We start from the raw sequence: 20881 nt of genomic DNA on the forward strand, positions 1-20881 counted from the left end.
GCTGAAGGCAAAAGCAAAACTATTCACAGATTCATGCTGCCCAGGATGCCCGGGCTTGTGAAATTCTTCTGAGCTGAAACACCTGTGATTGCAGCTACCAGCTGTGAGGTACTGCCAGAGCAAATAAAAATCAAGAAACTTCACTTCTGAAGCATCCTTAGGGATGTTGGAGTTCTTCAGTGACTTGGTCTTTTACCAACACTACTTTTCTTCCATGTTAAGCCCTAAACTGGCAAAAATTGGTCTCAAGTCTCTGAGATAAGAGGAAGTTGTATGCCTGCCTGTGGGTCTCTGCTGCTACAGTAGCAATGTGCTTTTATTTCACACTGTTAAGAAGGTGGGTGAGGAATGAAACAGTGGGACTTATTCATGGTGTTTGCTCCACAGCTGCTTGTATCTCTTCCCTTCATGCCCTTGCACATTGTGAATAGCCTATTTTAAGGTGCATGAATATCTCTACTTTAGCCTTGCTAGTTGCTGGTAGAGCAACTGGTTCCTTGTTTGTATCTCTGATTCTCCTTCTGTTCTTGGGTTTTTTGTTTGCTTTTTTGTTTTTGCGAAAAAACTGTGTCCCTAATGCTCTACTGTTTAGCCATTTCTAGTGGCCTGTCTTGCTGGAGGGGAGAGATGTTTCCACTGTCGCTGGAGCCCAGTATTTCTTGTGTTCCATCTGTCATAAGCAGTGTGATTTCAGCAAATATGATGAGCACGAGAAGATTTGTGTAGAATTTGATTAAGAGTTTAATATAATTTGCCTGTGACCACTAATTCTTTCATCCTTTCATCATAGAAGTCAAGTGGTTCTGTGACATATCTTGATGCTTATATCCTACGTGGCCTTTTCGGACTTGCTGCTTTGTTTTTTATTGTTGAGTTTCTTTTGGGACTTGCTGAGTTGATAGCAGTGTGCTCATTCTTTGATCTTTGCCATCACTGCTGCCTTGCTTTTGCTTGTGTAATACTTAAGCTGAGGTGCAATTTGCAAGCTGGTGTAGTGAAGGAGGAGGGATGTGGAGCGGGGCTTCATTTCTGTCTAGAAGAGTAGAGAGCTGTGGGTAGTGCAAGTACTAACAGCTTTTGAACAGCATGGGGGAGAGTTCCACTGGGGATTTACTTTCACTTCAAATAATGTCTCTTTCTCAGGTTGTGAAATTCAGGAATCGAAGTACATGCTAATATAGTAACAATCATAATTTGTTCTATACCTTGTTGAAAATGCTACATTTTGAGAAAGTTCATAAACTGCATAATCTTAATTGACCTCTTAGATATTTTTTACTTTTTTTTTTTTAACTGGCTGAACGAAATGGCATATCTGTTCAATTTTTTCAACAAAAAAAGTAGATAAAAGATTACAAGTAAGAATAATGGTTTTAATATGCCTCTGCATCTTTCTTGATAGAAAATGGTGCAACCTACTTAACCTCCCCAAATACTCTAGAAGTATTTGTATTTGGAGTATTTTACTCCAAATACTCTAGGTAAGTAAACTGTACGTTAGCTGCTCCGACTGCAAGTTGCAAGGCTACAAGTAATAATTTGATTAAGTTACTACTGTAAATGATGCCTTTAGAAGATACCTGTTTAGTTTGGTATTTGCTTGCTGACTGTAATTAACAGCTCAGTGTTTTTGTTTTAACTGCATACTCTCTACTCTTAAGTAGTGATAATTACCACTAATCAAGACTCCTAATCTCAAGCAATTATAAGCTCTTACATTGTTCTAGTTGCACATTTAAAGACAATGTGTTTTTCTCATATAATTATGTTATAATCCTTAATGTTGTTAATTTCTGCTTTTCTTTTTTATCTGATCAGTGTTAATTTTGTGTGACCTCACAGTGTGTTTGTTATCTGAAAAATGCCTTTGAGGCATGCATTTTGTTGTGGTTAATTTACTGTTATGTTTCATCTTCAGTGAGAAGTGATCGAGCACAAGTTTCCAAAGCTGTGCTTCTCTCAACTCATGTATGAACTCGTACACTAGGAACCTACTGGTGAAAGAAAGTATAATTAATTATACATTTAACTCATCTATTTGTAAATTCAGCTGCTTGCTTTTTGAATTGTATTTAGGTTATCACAGGGTACTCCTTAAGAATGTAAGAGAGAGATTTTGTTTACTTTCCATTTAACTTAAAAAATAAAATAAAAAAAATTAAATGGAGGCAGACTTTCTGGATCAGCTTTCCAGAAGGTGCAGATGAAGGTAGTTCAGTTTTAGAAAGAACTGTACACATTAGAGCAGGATGTAAGAGGCAGTTCACTGGGTGGTGTTGGTCTCACTTGTTGCTGTATAGTTCTTACGCACACATTTTGTATGCAGGGGCTTTGGATGAGTGCATTTTGAACAAATCATCAGTCTGATGATTCATCTCAGGAACCGCATGCAGCACTTCTGTAATTGGGGTAATTTCAAACCTCTCATTCTAACAGATAGAAATTCTTCTTCTTATAATTCTAAAATCAGATCCCAGATCTTTTATCTGTGCTGAGACCTACAGTGACTTGTATTTATTTCTCTATTCTTATTTGTTACATCATAAAAAGTAGCATATTATTTGGTGGCCTTTCCAACCCGTGTCTGACCTTCATGATTCACTTATGCGAGTAATTGGCTATTGAAATTACTACTCTTTTATCTTTGACGTTATTTAAACACTAGTTTAAATGGGGTGAGACAGACTGCATTGTAAATGGGTAGCCACGTTGCTGGGGACAACGTTTTTCTTTATCTCTTGTCAGGGAAGTATATTTATGCCTTGGTGGTGACAGAAAACCTCTTTCCTTTCTGAGTGATCTTGACATTCGTGGAGGTGTTTGCTCTCTGCTTGATGTGGTGCAGCTTTGTAGGCAGTGTTAGAACAGGCTGTTGCTTGTTCTGCAGAAGAGGTGCTCTCCTTGGTCAGTGTTTAGGTATGGTCGCTACAGACTTGTTCCTAGACACTGTTCCTCAAAACCTGCTGCAGCAGAGCCTCCTTCCAGCTGATGTATACAAGAAAGATCTTGAGGTCACATTTGTGACCTCACTGCATGAGATGTGCTTGTGGCCTTGCTTGAATCAAATCCATGCCTCTCAAGGACATTCCCTTCTCCTTCCCATGTTCTTTCTCTTTCTTCCTTTTGTCCCTTGTGCCTAAGATGACTAAGGAATTGATAGTTTCTACAGAGCTTGCAAGGCAGCACTATAAACTCCAGCCAATGGCTCCAGAGACCTTTGGATGTTGGACATGAAACTGTATGACTTGCATTGTCACTGTTACAGGGCGGTGGGCTCATGTCACAGGATTCAGTCTGTTGTGAGAACAAAGATCTTAAGATTCTGCTCAGTCCTAAATTCCCCAACTTTCTTCTTCTGATAGTGTTAGATTCTCAGGTCTTTCTGAGGCAGCAGTGAACTGCAATGGATTTATTTCATTATTCCTTTGAAAAAGGGAAAAGGGACATAGCTCACTATTCCTGTGTAGAAGAGGTCAATGTTTAATATGCTAATGTACCTATCCAATTTTAGGCTGCAAAAATCCTTGACTTTAATGTGTCTTTAATAGTTATAAAGTGGTTAGCTAATGATAAATTATGGATTGTGAGTTTGGAGATTTTTTTTTTAATAAAAAATTAATGTAGGCAGGAATAATTTTTCTTGCTAATATAATTGGTCATACTGGAGCATAGTAGCTGCAATTTGCAGTGGAAATTGCTCTAGGATTGCTCACCTCATAATAATTGAAATGAAGAATCAAATTTCTTTTCTTTAGACTTAATGCAAATGGACAGTTATGGGATAGATGGGGACCATTTTACCTTTGTTGGTACAGAGCTATACATCCCAAGATACTGAATCTGTAAGTCTCACCATGTGCCAGAGCATGTAATACAGTTTTATGCCCACAAATATTGTTGTCCAGAAATCCACAGGTAAGAATTTGCTTGTGATCCTGTGCCTTATTTGTCATCCTGTTTCAGCATTGTATTGGCTGCTGGAGGAATAATGTTTGTGGGTGACCTACCCTGCTGCAATGTTCAGGGAGTGGGACTGCAGAGTTTTTTGGGTGTTTTTTTTGTGGGGATCCTAGTAAAGGTCCACATAAATAAGGAGTGCAGCAACATTTCAGGGGTCATGTTTGCATCTGCATCACAGAGAGCTGAACAGGACATACTAAGGGAAAGATAATGCTATTTGGTTGCAAAGTGTTCGCAAATTAAGCAGTATATATAGTCAATCTTTTTTTTTTCCTCCTTTTTTTCCTTTTTCCTCAAGCATTTCTTCATCGTTCGGGACTCATTGCATCAGACTTTCAGAGAAATAATCTACAAATTTCTAGTCACTGTATCTCTTGCTGTATTTACCCTGTATCACTATATTGATCTCTCTACTTTTTTAAAAATTGAGTTTGCACGTTTTTGTATTTATGTGTCAAAGGAAATTGGCATCTTATTATGTTTGATGGAAGAAAGCACTTGAAATGCAGTAAGTGATAAGCCCTGCTTACCACCTGTTTGTTGAGACTTCATCTGAGATTCAAAGGAAAGATCTCATGTGAGATTCAGTGAACGCTTTAAATGGTCTCTCTTGCTCTTCTGCAGAAACAGCTCAGACGTCTGCCAAAAGAGTGAGTTTTTAGGAGAAAGGTAGTCTAACTGAAGTGCAGGACCAGGCGTTAAGATTTTCTAATTGCCCTGCAACTCTTTTTAATTCAGTTTTCAGGACATATGTGGATGAGAAAGGGATCACACCATGGAAACCTAGAGACCTAAAGCACTGTGGTGCAACCTTATGTTCTTTTTTTTCTTTCTTTCTTTTCTTTTGATGGGCTTATGTAGGGAAGCTTAGATTTGAGTTTTTAAGTGTACTTATTTATGAGGTTTGGTTTGAGTAGCCTCCTGTATGAAACGAAAAGTTCTAACATAGGTCTGAAGCTCAAATTCCATGCCTTGATATGAGCCTTGCACTTTGAGAAGTTGCTTTCTTTAGAACGACTGTGTAGCAGTTCTCTTGGACAAGGTTTAATATTGCAATGCTAACCAACTTAATTGGGCTGGTGCAGAACTGCCTTTTCAACCTTTCCAGGCTGTTCAGATCATTTTAGGTCAAATGTAATCAAATCTATAAATTCATAGCTATTGGCTTAGAGAATATGAATTATTTCCTAAAGTAGCATCAGTAGTAGTTTGAGTGACCAACTATGTTTGAGTTGAATAGTAGTTTGAGTTTTAACTATGGATGGATATTGCCCATTCAGCAGCATGGTTGTTAGATGCTGGCTTCCTATTTTGAGTAATGCTCTATGTTTTCCTACCTTGGTTATACAGCAATTGTTACCCTAACATATAGCGTCATGTAAGGCAATTGTTATCTTCAGTACAAAAACTAAACACATAGAAGTGATGTTTAGTGCCTTGTAACAAAGCTTTACTTTGAATAGGAATTCAAATTACTAAAAGCACTAAGACCAAGATTTCTTGCTATTAATCCTTTAGGAAATAAGTAAAACCATAGAAAAAATGAGTGTTACATCAAATACCATCCTTAAAGTATTCGTGTAACCATTGAAATCTCTGGATATTTAAATACTTAAATAAGAGCTAGATATCCTGAATACCACTTTATGTATTTGTTTCAAGCAGTGTCAGTTATGTGGCACCTGCCCAGCTGGTCGGAGAGATGAAGGTAGACTGATGCAATTGGTCCTGAAAGAGTAGTGCTGGAATTGTCTGACATAAAGCTGAGCTGCCTCCCTCTTTCTGCTTTTAACAGTTGTTTTTGTTTGTGTCATTTCTGATAGCAAAAATCCTTTAGCTGTTTTCATAGAGACATATATGATAGGCTAAAGCCTGGAATTCCCATGCAGCTGTTAACCTGTCTAGCATTCCTGAAGCGTTATGGAGCCTCATTCATATTTGATTCAGAGTTTGCTCAGTGGATACAGTTAATACTTTCTGGTGCTTCCTGATCAATCTAATGGATTGAAAGAGTAAAGAGGTATGTAGATGGTCTAAGCCAGGTCAGTGCCCCCAGGTGCAAGCTCCTGCTCATCTGTATGGGGGATAGTTGGAAAAGAAGAGAGCTGGTCTCTGCAAGAACTCGTGGAAATCGAAGAAATCATACAATGTCAGGAAAGAATTCTGTGGAGGAACAGCTGCTTAAAAGCCTTGAGCTAGTCTAAATTTAAATTGCATCTCTCAATTATCAGGGAAGAGACTGTCCTGTAAGCTTCTCTTACACATTATTAAAGGTTTTTTTTGTTTGTCATAAAATCCTAAAGCATCTTAGTTGGCTTAAGGATATCTGAATACAATGCTGACCTGAATAAATAGCAGTGCTCTCAAAGGAATGAATATGTATGTTTGTATAAAGAGGGCGTGGGAGGAAATAACAGCAAAAATCGGGATTTAGATAAAGCAAAAAGATATCTTTTAGAAATATGACTTTTCTGTTATTTACTTTTCTTTTTTTTTTTCTTTTTACAGCCCTTCTGTATGCAACCATTTTTGGTAATGTGACAACCATATTTCAGCAAATGTATGCTAATACGAACAGATATCATGAAATGCTGAACAGTGTCCGAGACTTTCTAAAGCTCTATCAGGTTCCTAAAGGACTGAGTGAACGTGTGATGGATTACATTGTCTCCACCTGGTCAATGTCCAGAGGAATAGATACTGAAAAGGTGAGTAAATTAAACTGCAGGGAAACAATTCACATCCTGGAAGTATTGCATTGGAATAAACAGGAGGTACTTCCATAGTAAAGACAACGTTCTTTAAATAGTACCAAGTAGCATTTTCCTTTTATTTTAAGCTCTTAAATGCAGCATTTCAGCTATTCTGTCATACTGACTTATGTTAGTGGTAGAAGTCTGTGTGTATTGCTGGCTATGGAGTATAACGTGTTAGAAAAAACAATGAAAGAGCTTGGGTTTCAGTAAGTAAAGAAAATAACTTTAAAATTCTAATACAACTTCAGAATTTCTTCAAATGAGATTTTTATGCATTTTTTTTCTTTTGAGATGTTTGCAGGCATGTGAGCCTGCAAAGTATGATTTGTTTTGCCTTGGCAGAATTTAAATGTAATATTGGAGATACAGTGATGACAACCAGATTTCATTAATAATAATAATGTGTTGTTTAAAAGCTGCTTTGCTATGAGGTGAACACTATCATGCTCATTAATTGAATTTACAAGTGAAATTTCCATTGTGTGTTTTAGCATGACAGATGGCCCTTCTCTTGTACAAACTACTTTCTGCTCTCCTATTAGTTGCAAACTTTTATGGAGATTGATGCTGTTTTACTTCTGCTTTGTGGTTTGTGGGTGGTTCATTCAGGAAATCATAAGAGAGTTCCAGTCACCAGCCTTCTGGTTGGCTGCTTAGTCTTGTATTGAGGACTGTAGATGCTGGAATTAGAGCAAACAAAGTCATTTCTGTCTCGGTGTTAAATTAATGTTATGGACAGATGCAGCCTCCACTCTGCTGTCTGGAGGCCAATGGTTACAGAGGTTTGTTTGCTTTCCTCAGTGGTCTTCAGCATATCTACTATTTAGATCTCAGATTGGGATTCTGGAAGCACTCCCCCTAACAATTAGCTTTACGAAGGAAAGGATGTTTTAGTGCTGGACAGTGCTGATTAGAAGATGCTCTGTTTTCTCATGAAATATCTTTGAGGTTATAAGTACTGAGGCAGACACACTTAGGGAAGATAGATAGCAAAAAGAATGCTGGTGCTTTCTTTCACCCCCTAATACAAACTCCAGTCATTGTTTTAATGTAGCAGCAAGAAAAAATTGCTATGTAATTTTTAGCTTATCTTCAAAGTCCATTTTCCTCTGGTAAAAAGAGAAATACTTTAAGATAGCCTTAGGAGAAGCTGGATAACCAAACCTAGCACAACTCACTGCAGCCTCTGACATTTATCTTAATAAACAGAAAAAAACTCTGCAATTATCAGAGCATCAAAGAGCATAATATGGTGTTATCTCAATAACTGGTGTGCTCATAGCTGAGCTGCCACCGATGATGACATGTAAAGCCAAGAAATCAACTTTCATCTGCATTGCAAAGCTAACACGATCCAAGACTGAGTAATGGCTCGCCAATCCATCAAATCTGAGGTTCGTTGATTTTGATGCCTCTGTATGACTTCTATCGTGTCATGCAATGAATAAAACATGTTTTGTTCCTAAGACGGAACAGTGATAGTTGTGCTGCTGTGTAATGCAACACAGTTTTCTACATATGAAGCAGATAGTTAAAGATAATTTTAAAACAGAACCAACCTTCTCGCTATTTTGTAGGCCGTATATTTGTCAATTCAGTGTTAATTACAGACATGCTAGGGAGTGAATAATCAGCTAAAAACCAAAGTCTAGAAGTCTAGAAAAATGCTACTATAACAAAATTTAACCAAGAGCTGCTGAGATCTAAAATTAAGCTGTGATGATCTGTTTTATATCTCCCATATAAATGAAAATCTTCTGCTGTTTGTCTGTAGCTTTCCAATATGTTTAATCCCTATTTATTTTTATGAAGTACGGAGACATCTTAAATGGAGAATGGAAAATTAGCTAACTTCCTCTTAAAATGGGAAACCAAGAGGTTTTTGGATAAGAGCCTCGCTTTAAATATTCTTTTGTATATTCAGGTTTTCTCGTTGCTATTTCTATTACAGCAGCCTTTTGTGTATGTGATGTTCAAGTAACTGTGGAGAGTGTGTGTGTGTGTGCCAAATTTCGGCAAGCATCTGAAAATACAGAATGTTTTTATTGTCAGAGGAAATGAGATAATTGCAGAGGCAGCTATGGCTGTTGCCTCTGTTCCATGTTAAATGCTGATCTTTCTGCCCAAACTCATTCTGGTGGGTCTAGAAGTCTGAGAACTGGCAGGTTTGGGGTCTATTCGCTGTGAGACAGGTGAGAAAAGTCATCCTCGAGTGTCCCACAACTAAGCATTATGGAAATATATCTCTTTCCGAAGTGATATCTGTAATAGCAAGTCTGCTTGGGGGTGAGCCAAAGGTAATTTTAACAACAGTAGAGTCATTTGCCCTTGGAGTATCCTGGTACCACTTCCTTGCAGAGAGTTCAGAGCTCAGCTCTTTGCTTGGAGGTTTTGCATAGAGCCACAAGGAGGGGGTGGAGGCATATAGCCATCGTGTTTTCTGTGTTACCTCTGTGTTTTCCATCAGGGTTTCCATGCAGAAAAAGGTGTGGGATTAACACTGAAGCTCACTCAGAGTGCTCCTTAATTGGAGGAGATAGGTATTAACAAGAAGAAAGACAGACTCGTCCTACTCAGAATGTTTTTCTCAAAGAATGTGCTTGAAATGTACTTCCTCACAGTCTTTATCTTCTGAGGATTTTGTCGTCCTCGTTCATGTTATGTGTTTCCAGAGATTTTACCAGGAACTCTTAATCTGTACATGGAGTAGTAATTCTGCATTCCTTCCACTCAGCTGCCTGTATTACATTAAGAAGGTTCAGAAATAGTCCTGACCGGTACTGCAGTGCTAGACATCAATTTATGTACTTTGGAGGACGCATCATTAATAGCTGTGAGGAATGTTGCATTTGGAAGATCAAGTTGCCCAACACATACTGTTGAAATCCCTTCTATTCTAACAAAAAATCTGTTACTGCTACTGAGGGGGTGACTTTTAAATACTTACAAGTCTCAATATTGAGCTAATGAAACTTCTAATAAAACTTAGGTAATTTGATATTCGGCAGAGCATGTTGCTAAGATGAAAATGTTTTCCTTCAGGTATTATAAAGTAGAGTGAGTGCTGTGGCTTATGTCTACATATAATATAGAAGTAAGCGTACGAACTGAGGTTAGAAATCTTAGGAGGAGGAGGAAAGCAATTATTTAAGCAGTGTTTTAAGGGATAAAACAGGAATGGATAGTCATATGTCATGTTCAAGCCATGCAGAGGAATTGATTGCCTGATTTCCTTTTCAGGTTTTGCAGATATGCCCTAAGGATATGAGAGCAGATATTTGTGTTCATCTGAACCGCAAAGTTTTCAAAGAGCACCCAGCCTTTAGGCTGGCAAGCGATGGGTGCCTTCGAGCACTTGCAATGGAATTTCAGACAGTGCACTGTGCCCCGGGAGACCTGATCTACCATGCTGGTGAGAGCGTCGACAGCCTTTGCTTTGTGGTTTCGGGGTCTTTGGAAGTAATCCAGGATGACGAGGTTGTTGCTATACTGGGTGAGTTTCACAGCTGATACACACATTGAGTGCAAGTATAAATGCATAGATTGTTTTTATAGCCTCTTGTACTCAAGCACTTAAGTAATTCTTTATTAAAACTCCAGTTGACTTACTTTTATCACAGCCTAGTGTGGTGTACTTTAAAGAAATAGGCAGCCGTGTTGCATTAGATGCTTATTGTCTGGAAAAATTAAATAGAAGGGAAAAAAGTACATAGTATCATGCAGAAGCATTGCATGAAGTCATTGGCTTGTCCTCCTGTTCCACATAGGTGAATAGAAAAGGTAATTATCTTGTGTGCAGATTGCTTCAACTCTCTTTCTTCTCATCAATGGAAACATTGAGAGGTTGCTCTTGGTGTTCTTCCTGTCTTGCCATATTTCTTTTAATGAGAAAATCTATTTAGGACTTCAGAAAACTTACTTTTAAAGGCCTCCTTACCTGCCTTCTTTCCATCCTCCTGATAAAAATCTAGTTTTGCTGAACTATTTTTGTATTAGCTTTATTTTAGATTTTGTTGAAACAATATTTAGCTCAATAAGTCAAAGTAATATAGAAATTCGTGGCAGTTATGTTAACATGGAGTGACAGCTTTAGGTTGGAGGCGCTAAAAAGTAGCTGATAGTGCTATGAACAACATTCTGAAGCAAAACTGGGAGAAGAGTGTGATAATCCAATAGATGTAGATAAATGATGGGGTGGCTGGAACATTGAAAATGTGATACTTATCCTTTGATTCTGTCAGGCCCTTTTGTGATAAAGTAAGTTCTCATGGTGGCTTTATCCAGTACCTGTCACTCATAGAAGCCTGGTAAAGAACTTGATAAGCCTAATTATTCTGAACACATACACTCAACTCTAAGAGGAATGTCTACTGGAAAATGAGGGTGGTGATAATATTCAGAGTTCAGTTTTCCTCTACTTCTAAAGAGAATTGCATACATAGCACAGCATGAATTTCGTGTTCTGAAGAGTCAAGTTCATAATGTTTTGTGCTATACAAGAAACTAAAAAAAGGTGAAAAATAGTGGGATAACTGTTTCTTTTTTTCAGGAATCAGGCTGTGAAGCCAACTATTGAAAGTTTCTCCATCCTGATGAAAGTGGTTAACTGAAGTTCTTCCCTATTCTAAATCAGTAGGAACTGTATTCCTTCAGCACTGTGTATTGCAACAACCCCATTACTGAAGATGCTGCAGGAGGTAGATGTTAGGCAGGAAATCTTGGCCTTTGCAGTCTCAGTTTTCTTATCAGTAGAACAGCAATGATTTTTTTTAAATTTCATTTTCAGCTAAACTTGCCAAGCATTTGATAAAAGTACACCAGATAAAACAAGGTACTACAAGGAAAGAAAGTGAAGCCTGCATTGCACAAGAAACATGATTGTTGCTGAGCATTCAGACAGAGCAGCTTATTCCATAAGTTTTGTTTACCAATCACAACAAAGCACAGCTCAGAAGATCTGGCACGTAGTAGCGAACCATGTGAAGAGTTCTGTAGGGTAATTTCAGTTAACAGATATTACAGGGTGACTATAATCTCCTCATAGACATTCTTGAAAAAAAAAAACAAAGACAAAACAGTGCATAAGTTATTTCAGGTGAATTATTTGCTCAGGTTTGGCTGTCACAGAATAAAGCAGGCTTTGCAATTTGCAATGTAGCCTGTATCTTCTGCATAATAGAAGAATAAATTGCATCTCTAAATTACTGTATGTGACTGCGATACATTAAGTAAACCAAAGGCAATCTACACTTGATCTGTACAATATCCAATTCATATGAAAAATTTCAAGTTCTGGAATCGTTAGCCTTGCAGAAGGCATATAGAAGTGTATCGTAGCCTTGGAGTACATTTTGTGCACTTGCATTGACTCACGTAACAAGTATATTCTCCATTCAGGCTGAAGTTCTTACAAGAAAGAACTGACTTAGATTGCCCCGGATTAGTGGGAGTACTGATTTAGAAGAACTTGCACATGGGTCAGAAGTGGAAAAAAATTTACTCTGTTTTGGATCACCTAATATTACATTTCCTGTTAATTTGACTTAGAGATGATTTGGCTCACAAAATGAGTAAATTAAAAAAGAAGTCACTACAGCATTTATATTAAAAGTTTAAAGAAATTTGTATGAAATTGGATTTGCTGGGATGAAAAACACATTTTTGAATTGTATCCAAAACTTCTACTGAAATAAAGAAATTACTAATTCTAATGTACCACAGATTATTGGACTTGATGTGTTAAAAAAAATAAAAATAAAAATTAATCCCCTTCCCACCCCTAAGAGAAATTTGTCTTTAAGAAAGATGATTTATTTATAATTTGTGATTCATTCCAAAGCAAACGGTAAAGAAAGCAAGACAGTAAGACAAGCCACTGTACCACTGTGCTCTTTTACGTTAATGTTTCAATCAGGAGGGGAATTATGTAGAAGTGGACTTTGGCTAGCAGGAAGCAGCATGGATGAAATACAGTTCAGTTTTCTGTAGTTCCCTCTTCTTCCATTTATACCATTGTTATTGCTTAGAAAAAGGTTTGAGGTATGCTCAGCACTTTATGGAAGACAAATAATGTGGTCCCTGTCCTGAAGAGAACTGAGTGGACTGTATGTCATCCAGGACTTCCATTAAGAAACTGTTTTCTACCTGACTTTGCTTTTAACTTTTCGAAACATAACCCATTTGGATTGATGCTGCTTTATCCATCAGAGGCTGTTATCTCTTTGAACTACCTTTGCTTAAAAACGTACCCATTTATCCAAATGTGGTTAAGGAAAATGGGTTATTTTTGTCACTGCTGAAAAACAATTAGGAATGTATACGCACTTCAGTGGGCAACACTCATTTCTCTGCTTTGGATCATAACCTTCAGGCTGAGCCACTGGCCATCTGAAAACCTAACCTTGTCATGGGCCTTTAAAAGGTAAAATTTACTCCTCCTCAGGAGAGATTTGCTGGATTTTAATATAATGAATATCTTAAAAAAAATCCCCCCTGACATCTTATGATCCCAGACAAGGATCATAAGCTCTGGCTGTACTTAAGATGAACAGGGGAAAGGTGATAGTAGGAGGAGCATGAAATTAAGCTAATCTCGCTAGTTGTTTCTTAATTTAGGGAGGTTGGAGGACCTGAACTGTCTTTTAATGCACTTTTTGTACTTTTTACATTATGAAGGTCTGTGTTTCCTTAGTGCAGCATGAGATTGTTTTTTAGAACTGCAGTAAGCAAGAAATTGCTAGAACTGTTGAGTAGATGTTATGCCGTTGCCGAGGCTGTGGTACTTCTGAGGCTTCAGTCTTTTAGTCTGTGGCCCTTCTTATCTCTCCTCAGTGTTGTTAGAGGAAGTACTAGCTTACTAGCTCTTGTGTTACATCTCTAATTGCATGTGTGCAATGGAAATGTAATAAAAGTTGTAAAATGGAAAGAAAAAAAAACACATGGCATAGTAGCTAGTACCAAAGTTAACTTGTATTTTCTAGAAACACAGTGAAAGAGAGGATATAAACCTTTTTAGAAAAGAAATCATATTGTGGTGTTGTACAAATATCTGATCAAGAATGCTAAGATAAAGATGCTTCTTAGTAGAAGGTAATCAGTTCTAACTTAGAGATTGTATTCAAAGATTCAACTGAAAATCCCTCTTTTCTAGTGAAAATGAATGAGGCAACGGATTCTTGGACTGAGGTTGAATCCAACCAGTCCAGTTTAAAACTGAAATCTTTAAAATTTCAGAAAGCCTTTCAGCAAAAGATTAAAACAAGGGATGGAACACCTCTTCTACAAGGACAGGCTGAGTGAGCTGGTGCTTTTCATCCTGGGGAAGAGAAGACTCCAAAGTGACCTGATAACAGCCTTTCAGTATCTAAAGGGGAGCTACAGGAAAGAAGACGACAGACTCTTCAGCAGGATCTGTTGTGACAGAACAACAGGAAATGGTTTCAAGCTTAAAGAGGATAGATTTAGGTTAGATATAAGGAAAAAGTCACTTACAGTGAGGGTGGTGAAACACTGGCACAGGCTGTGCAAAGAGCAGATGGATGCCCCGTTCCTGGAGACATTCAAGGCCAGGCTGGATTAGCTCTGAGCAACCTGATCGAACCGTGGATATCCCTGTTTGTTTCAGGGGAGGTTGGACTAGATAGCCTTTAAAGGTCCCTTCCAACTCTAAGGATTCTGTGATTCTATGAAACTCAGAGAAGATGAGCCTTGAAATTAGGATGACAGACTTTTTCTTGTCTTGTCTTTGTCTTGTTCATTGTCTTGTTCTTAAATTTTCAGACTGCTGCAATATTTGTTGGCTAATTGCTCCCAGAGGGCTTGACTGCAGGGCAAATCTTCACTGTGTGAATTGTTCAAAGTTGCCGAAGTGGTCTTGATGATCCCTGCAAGAGGATCATCTGTGCATATGGATGCCTTTCAGATTTGATTAGATTAGGAGCCCTTAAGCCTTTGTTTAACAATTGAAATTAAAGCCTTGAAAACCACCGTGGTCCTCAAAGCTGACCAATGGATAAGAAAAATAACATTAGCTAGAAGGTTTAGTTTGAAAAGAGAAACAAATTCTCCACCCCCAGAACACTCTTATCTTAAGAGCAAAGCAGTTTATCCCAAACTTACATCCCAGCTGTTTTGCATTTAAGTTTTTACTATCTGTATTTGAGCTAAGAACTTTCGAAAGAATAAATTTTTCGGTAGACTTCTGGTTTAGCAAAAAAGTATTAATGATTTATATCCCATACTGTCCCAGAGTAGTATTTAAAATGTATGTTCTATGGATTTTGTTTAGAGACTAGCTATTAATATTTGTGGAAATGATACATGATGTCGAAAGTCAGTAGAGAGCTTTATACAAGAGCTGTTCTTATACAAGAGACTAATAACAAAATTCCTCAGATTTTAGACACGTAGATAGGGCAAACTAGGAAGGATCCTAAATAAAAGCAGAGAATCTCAGTCACATGAGCTGGTTGGAGAACTGTGAATAGCTTTAGCGGTGTGCTGGTCTGTAGTCCAGTGACTATTATGTTACACCACTCAAGGGTCATAAGATGACCTGAAAAACATTGAGCCTCATAATAGATTTATTTATCTAGCATCACAGTTCAATAAGAAAATGATTGTTCCCTTTGTGCATTGTCCTGTGATTTGGTTCCTGGCTGGCTTGTTCCAAGTATGCTTTTGTGCAGTTTCACACATGAATGCCTACAGGTTTGCTTGGTAGTGCCACAGAGTTAGCTGACCCATAACTGATGATGGCTTCAGAAATAACGTGAAAACATTTGCCTGATATAGCTAAAATGTATTCAGCTTGTGAATGTTTATAATGTAATCAGACAAGTGCTACATATAATTTTTTCATATGTAAAATGGACTCAGCACTTGAATGGAGAATAAGAAAACATGTTTTTCCATATAACTGAGTTCAGCTGAGATTAATCATGACTGAAGAGATTTCTGCGTTATTGAATCTTGTGGCTAGTTTGGTTCTACCCTGCACTGCACCAAACAGATTGAGGCAGCCATTTTTTGTGCTGCTCATTCTCGTTTTTTTTTTTCTGTTTTTAAACCAGTAGGACTTAATGGAAACCATTCAGGTTGATCTGTTTTTTACATTTAGATGTGCTGTAACTTTCCTCTAGCACACATCCCTGAGTTTTCAATCCTGTAGTACTTGTCTGCTCTGTAGCCTAATACCAGCTACTCCTACAATTTTGCCTTTTCATAGCTGAAAAAAAAAGATAATGACTGTAATAGAGCAGAGTGGTTAAAATGGCTGAATGTTGACTGCCATGGCCTTGACTGCAGTGAGTTGGAAACAGTATTGTCCCAGCACTGTACACTTCTCAGAAAGTGGCTGTACATAAGGCATCTTCTGAAAGAGTTGAATCCTGTGCCAGAATGTAGACAGAAGATGGAAGGGTTGGGTTATATTATATTGGGTTTACTCTGCCATCCCCGAAAGTGATGGTTCCCTATGCCTGTCTTTAGCACTTGCTGGAGAATCCTGCATGGAAGCAAGAAGAGATACCAGGACCACATCTGCCTGCCAGTGTATACAACATAGGCGTTCACCTCTTTCCTGGTATGCTTGTCAAGAAATGGCAGTTCTCTTTCAGTCCAGGTGGAAGAGGCCATGTGCTTATATTTCTTTGCATGGTGTGTGATTTTCCTTTCAGCTGGCAGGTAACGTATGTGAGATAGGAAGGAAAATTAAGGGAAATTCCTAGCTCACTTATTGTGAGCTAGGAGAATAATTGCCCTGCAACTGTAAGGACAGCTTGTATTGTTATTCCTTTTGCTGTCATCAAAGCTAAAGGAAAATGGTAAAATGTAGATAGTACATAATCACAAGAATAACATATGCAGTAACTATGTGTCAAGAATTTTTAGGCTGCATCTGACTGCATTATTTATCACTGCTAGGGGAAGGCAGGTATATCTAATCTAAATACTTTTTTTACTGGTTTGGGGGGACAGGCTACATACGATGCCCATAGACTTGCTTTTATGATCACATGTGTGCTGGAGGAAGTGAAAATTGAATGTCTTTAATACAGATCTTTTATTGTTATTTACAAAGCTATAATGTTGACGAGATTGGAGACTGTGGTTTTAACATGATATTGTAGGAAGCTTGATGTGCTATGTTTTATTTTAGCAGGATATTAAATGCTCCATTTACTTTGTGTGGAGAAATTCCTGCTGATTTAATCTTATCTAATTGCAATTTGAAAGAAGCATTATAAGAACAATTGTTTGTTTTCTTCACAATTGTTTTAGCTTACTCATCTAGCTGTAAGCATTTCATTCAGATGGGGCTTGTTTCAGATTTTGGTAGGACAGATTCCTTCCTGATAGGACAGTACAATTTGTAAGGGCAGCTGTACAAGAGAGATGAGGGTTTATTAGAGGAAAAACAGTGGTGCAGAAGTACTGTCTGTCTGAGGCCTTCTCATTGAAAAAGTTTTGCATCTTCTATGCAATCATATGGAAATTTCTTCCTTCAAGCAGGCTTGAAGATGTTGGATGTTGACTGCACTGAGTTTGGTCTGCTATCTTTTTACTGTCCCACTACCTGAGCTAACTCACATTTCCCTAAGCTATGCTGCTTTACGTACAATTCAGAATTTATGTGCTTTGAGGCCTGTTGATATTTAATACCTAGTCTTAGAAAAAAAATCCTTAATTCTTTATTTTTCACTTGAGTTTTAAACATATGTAAACTTTGAGTAAAAAATACTAAGCTGCTGTGCTCTTAGATTTCAGAGGTAGATGCTGGATTGTGGTTGGTATTATATTTTTCTTAATATTTTCAAACACGGTATCTTACATCACTGTACTGTTTGTGCTATTGAATAACGCTGTGATACGAACAAAGGTTTTCTTTGGAAAGGAGTGATTGAAATTAAAATCCAGCTTTATCTTCAGTAGTTCTATTGTGCTCTTTGTATTGTTTAAAGCTGGTTCATTCAGGTTGACATACATAGGCAGATTGGACAAGTTGCATGTGTCTGTGAAATGATTCAATGAACATCAACTGAAGGAATGACTGTATAAGTCTGATTTTCTCAATGCCTGCCCAAGCACATTATTAGCAAACAAACTGGAAGTGAAGATCGTGCTAAAATTTTTTAATAGACACCATTTAACTGTGGCATAAAAGAGGTCTACATTAATGCAAAATTCTAATTTCATGGAAGACGCAGAAGCAGCATGGAAATTTTTTATTGCAAAGCATAGATTCATTCCGAAAAATGATTTTGGAGAGAGAATCTCTTATTACAGTACTCAAGCTATTTGGAAGAGAAAGTATGGCTTGAGATCAGGAGTTGATTATTTTGAGAATTCTGCCAGACACTGCCTGTTCAGTGTCTAATTTCCAGTAGAGGATTAAAAGTAGTAATTACTATGAAAAAGCCTTTGTGCACTAGTATCTATAAATGATGGAGCTGTACATGCATTGGAAACACAGATTTATAAAACACTTGATTAATAATCTACTGGAATACATGGGGAGAAGGGGACTCACTATGCATAGAAGCTTCAGTGGTAAACTTAGCACTGCAAATTATATTACTTTTTCTACGACTTTGTGATTTATTATGACAAACTAATGCAACTTTGCATAACATGGCTGCTACTTTCAGTCTAACATCACCATGTTTGAAAGAAGGCTCCTCTTGAAGACAGTAATGTCTTGCAGGTTCCTCGCAGCAGTGGCTCATTGGCAGCCAACATTGAGATATGGGGGAGATGAGACTCCAGTATGTTCCTTGATATGGAGGATTTGGAAGGCTCGCTCACCACAATTGTATACACTTGTATACCTCTCTCCAAAGAGAGGTGTGAAGAGAAGACAATAATTAAGCCTACAAATAGTCATGGAGTGCTTGCATGTTTTACTTCATTGCTACGGGTTTCAAAATATATATATATATTTTTCAGAGATATGTTTCAAAACGTTTATTCTAGAGGGCAAAATCCAATTCTTTAAACTTCTGTGAAAGCTTTTGTCTGAAATTGAAAAGAAAAGAGAGATTTTCAAATGTAAAGGCTTTAACCTAGCTGTTGCTCGAAGCTTATAACAAAGCCTGTTTCTAAATCATTGGATAAGAACCTCAAGGATACTGCAATACAATCCCTCACGTAGGGATTTTGCAGTAATGCTGTTCATGCAATGACAACACATACTGAGCTGTATTTTTTTCCCATTACTTAGCAGATACAAATAAATTCAAGTACATTTGTGACTTGTTATTTGAGCTGGCAACTTCCATGTCTTCTGAGCTTGGTACAAACTTGTCTTTGTTATGACTTTTTATGGTAATTATTAAAAAGCAAGTAAGGGTGAATGATTCTGATGCAGTCTCCTGGATTTTAGTGAGGAAATCTTGTAGAGCCCAGCTAACATCTTAAAGCTGTTCTTCTTATCACATTAAGTCAAATATTGACACGTAATCCATAGTTTATTCACAGAGACAAATAAACACAATAATAACAATAGAAATTGTAGCTGTAACTAATTCATACGTTGTTGCTTCTCATCCAGTCCTTTGAAATAAATACTTCCATTTTTTCTTGTAGTGTTCTTCAACAGAAAAAAATTGATTCGGTTGTATAGTAAGCTAACTATAAAACTGATGCCAATCTGTGTTTTAAAGCATGAACAGATACAGTGTGTTTCCATTTGTGCACCTCACTAATCACTGAAAGTACAGTTTTGGTTTTTTATCACTGTAACAATTCTTTTGGTTTCAGTATGACTGATACTTGGGCTTTTTTTTTTTTCCTTCTGCCTTGTGGAGGAAAAGAGTAATTAAGAGCCTCTAGTTAATGGAAAAGTACATTCTCAGCTGTGCATTTGGTTGTTCAATTACTGTGACATGTTTCAGTTTGAACTCGAGAAATCTTAAGACAATCAAAAGTAGCAGCTTGCTCCCATGCATCGCCTCCTGCTGGCTGCAATGTGTTGGAGGGCCAAGCTACTGACTATGCAGTAGCTGTCGGATTGCACAGGTTGTTATGGGGACACAATACTGGGACAAAAACTGCATGTTCCACCTTGATGCCAAACTGTAGCTTTAGTTTTCTGGTTGACAGTTATTGTTTGCATAAAACAATGCACCATCCATAGGAAAATTTATTTTCGCTGTGATGCGCTCTGGGAAGCAATGCTGGAAATCTGCTTGTGCAGGTGCTGCAGCTGCAGTAAATATCTGCATCACAGATAACAGTATTTGCTGATACCAGATTTCCAAGATAAATTTGGTTCTGCATTGAGCAGTGTTTGGTTCTTCTGGGTTGTGTTGGGTTTACTGAGATCATGTCAGATCACATTTTGTCTACTGTTCAAACATGCTGATGAAGGCAAGTCTGGAGGTGACCTGAGTCAGATGGTATCAGCTGCTGCAGCAACTATTACTACTGATTTGGGAATGATTCTGAGATGAATACTTTGGTTGATGTACTGAAAATCCTTGGACTGGCGTGAATGCCATGAAAATCTATGCTGACTTGGAAGAAGTTTAATATACAAATCCCTGGCCCCTTCTCCCTATCCAGCACTTATTACCTGCATCTCACCAAAATTGTACCACGGTACTGAGATATGTAGAACCAGGAAGTGATCTAAGCATTTTTGTCACTCAAGATATTCCACATGATGTTTTATGAATAGTGTAGAGTATCTTCTGTTTGTGAACTCTCCAATACTTCCTGTTGCACTACAGCAGAAACTAAGTGTTGTTCTAGTAGGCATATCATGGCAGTATGGCTCAAAGTGTGAGCATAGTTCTGTTCCTGAACAGAATCAGCAGAACACTAGACTAAGTTGCAGTATTTAGGTGTTCATTCTGAGTGCTGGTTTTTGGAGGCAGAGTGGATGTGGATCTTTTGCCTGACTCTCGCTGAATTTGCAGTGGTAACAGAGAAATCCTGATTTCCCTTTAAGGTAAACAAATTTGATGTAAAGGAAAGACTGGGAAAGAATAAGCATGGAAACAGAAGGTGCTGGTTATATGAAATAATTCTTTAGAGTTTAATTATATCAGGGTTGGGGACTTGTTATTATAATTAAACAAGCAAACATAAAAGGCAGAAAACTATTTGGTTTTCCAGAGCGTGCTGCGCTGAGAGTGAAAAGGTCCTCAACCCACAAAACCAGC

At 37.7% G+C, this 20881-nt stretch overlaps 1 protein-coding gene across 1 annotated transcript in view; it reads left to right on the top strand.

The window, feature by feature from the left end:
• Positions 1-20881, top strand: part of KCNH1 (potassium voltage-gated channel subfamily H member 1) — a gene marked incomplete at its 5' end in the record, with an annotated part of 178060 nt that overhangs the window by 78372 nt on the left and 78807 nt on the right. Inside the window, 2 exons of the mRNA XM_031552170.1 lie at positions 6469-6668; positions 9957-10209. Coding sequence (XP_031408030.1) covers positions 6469-6668; positions 9957-10209 — 453 coding nt within the window. The remainder of the gene's footprint in view (positions 1-6468; positions 6669-9956; positions 10210-20881) is intronic.

Source organism: Meleagris gallopavo, chromosome 2 (genome assembly GCF_000146605.3).
Source record: "Meleagris gallopavo isolate NT-WF06-2002-E0010 breed Aviagen turkey brand Nicholas breeding stock chromosome 2, Turkey_5.1, whole genome shotgun sequence".
Taxonomy (NCBI): Eukaryota; Metazoa; Chordata; class Aves; order Galliformes; family Phasianidae; genus Meleagris; species Meleagris gallopavo.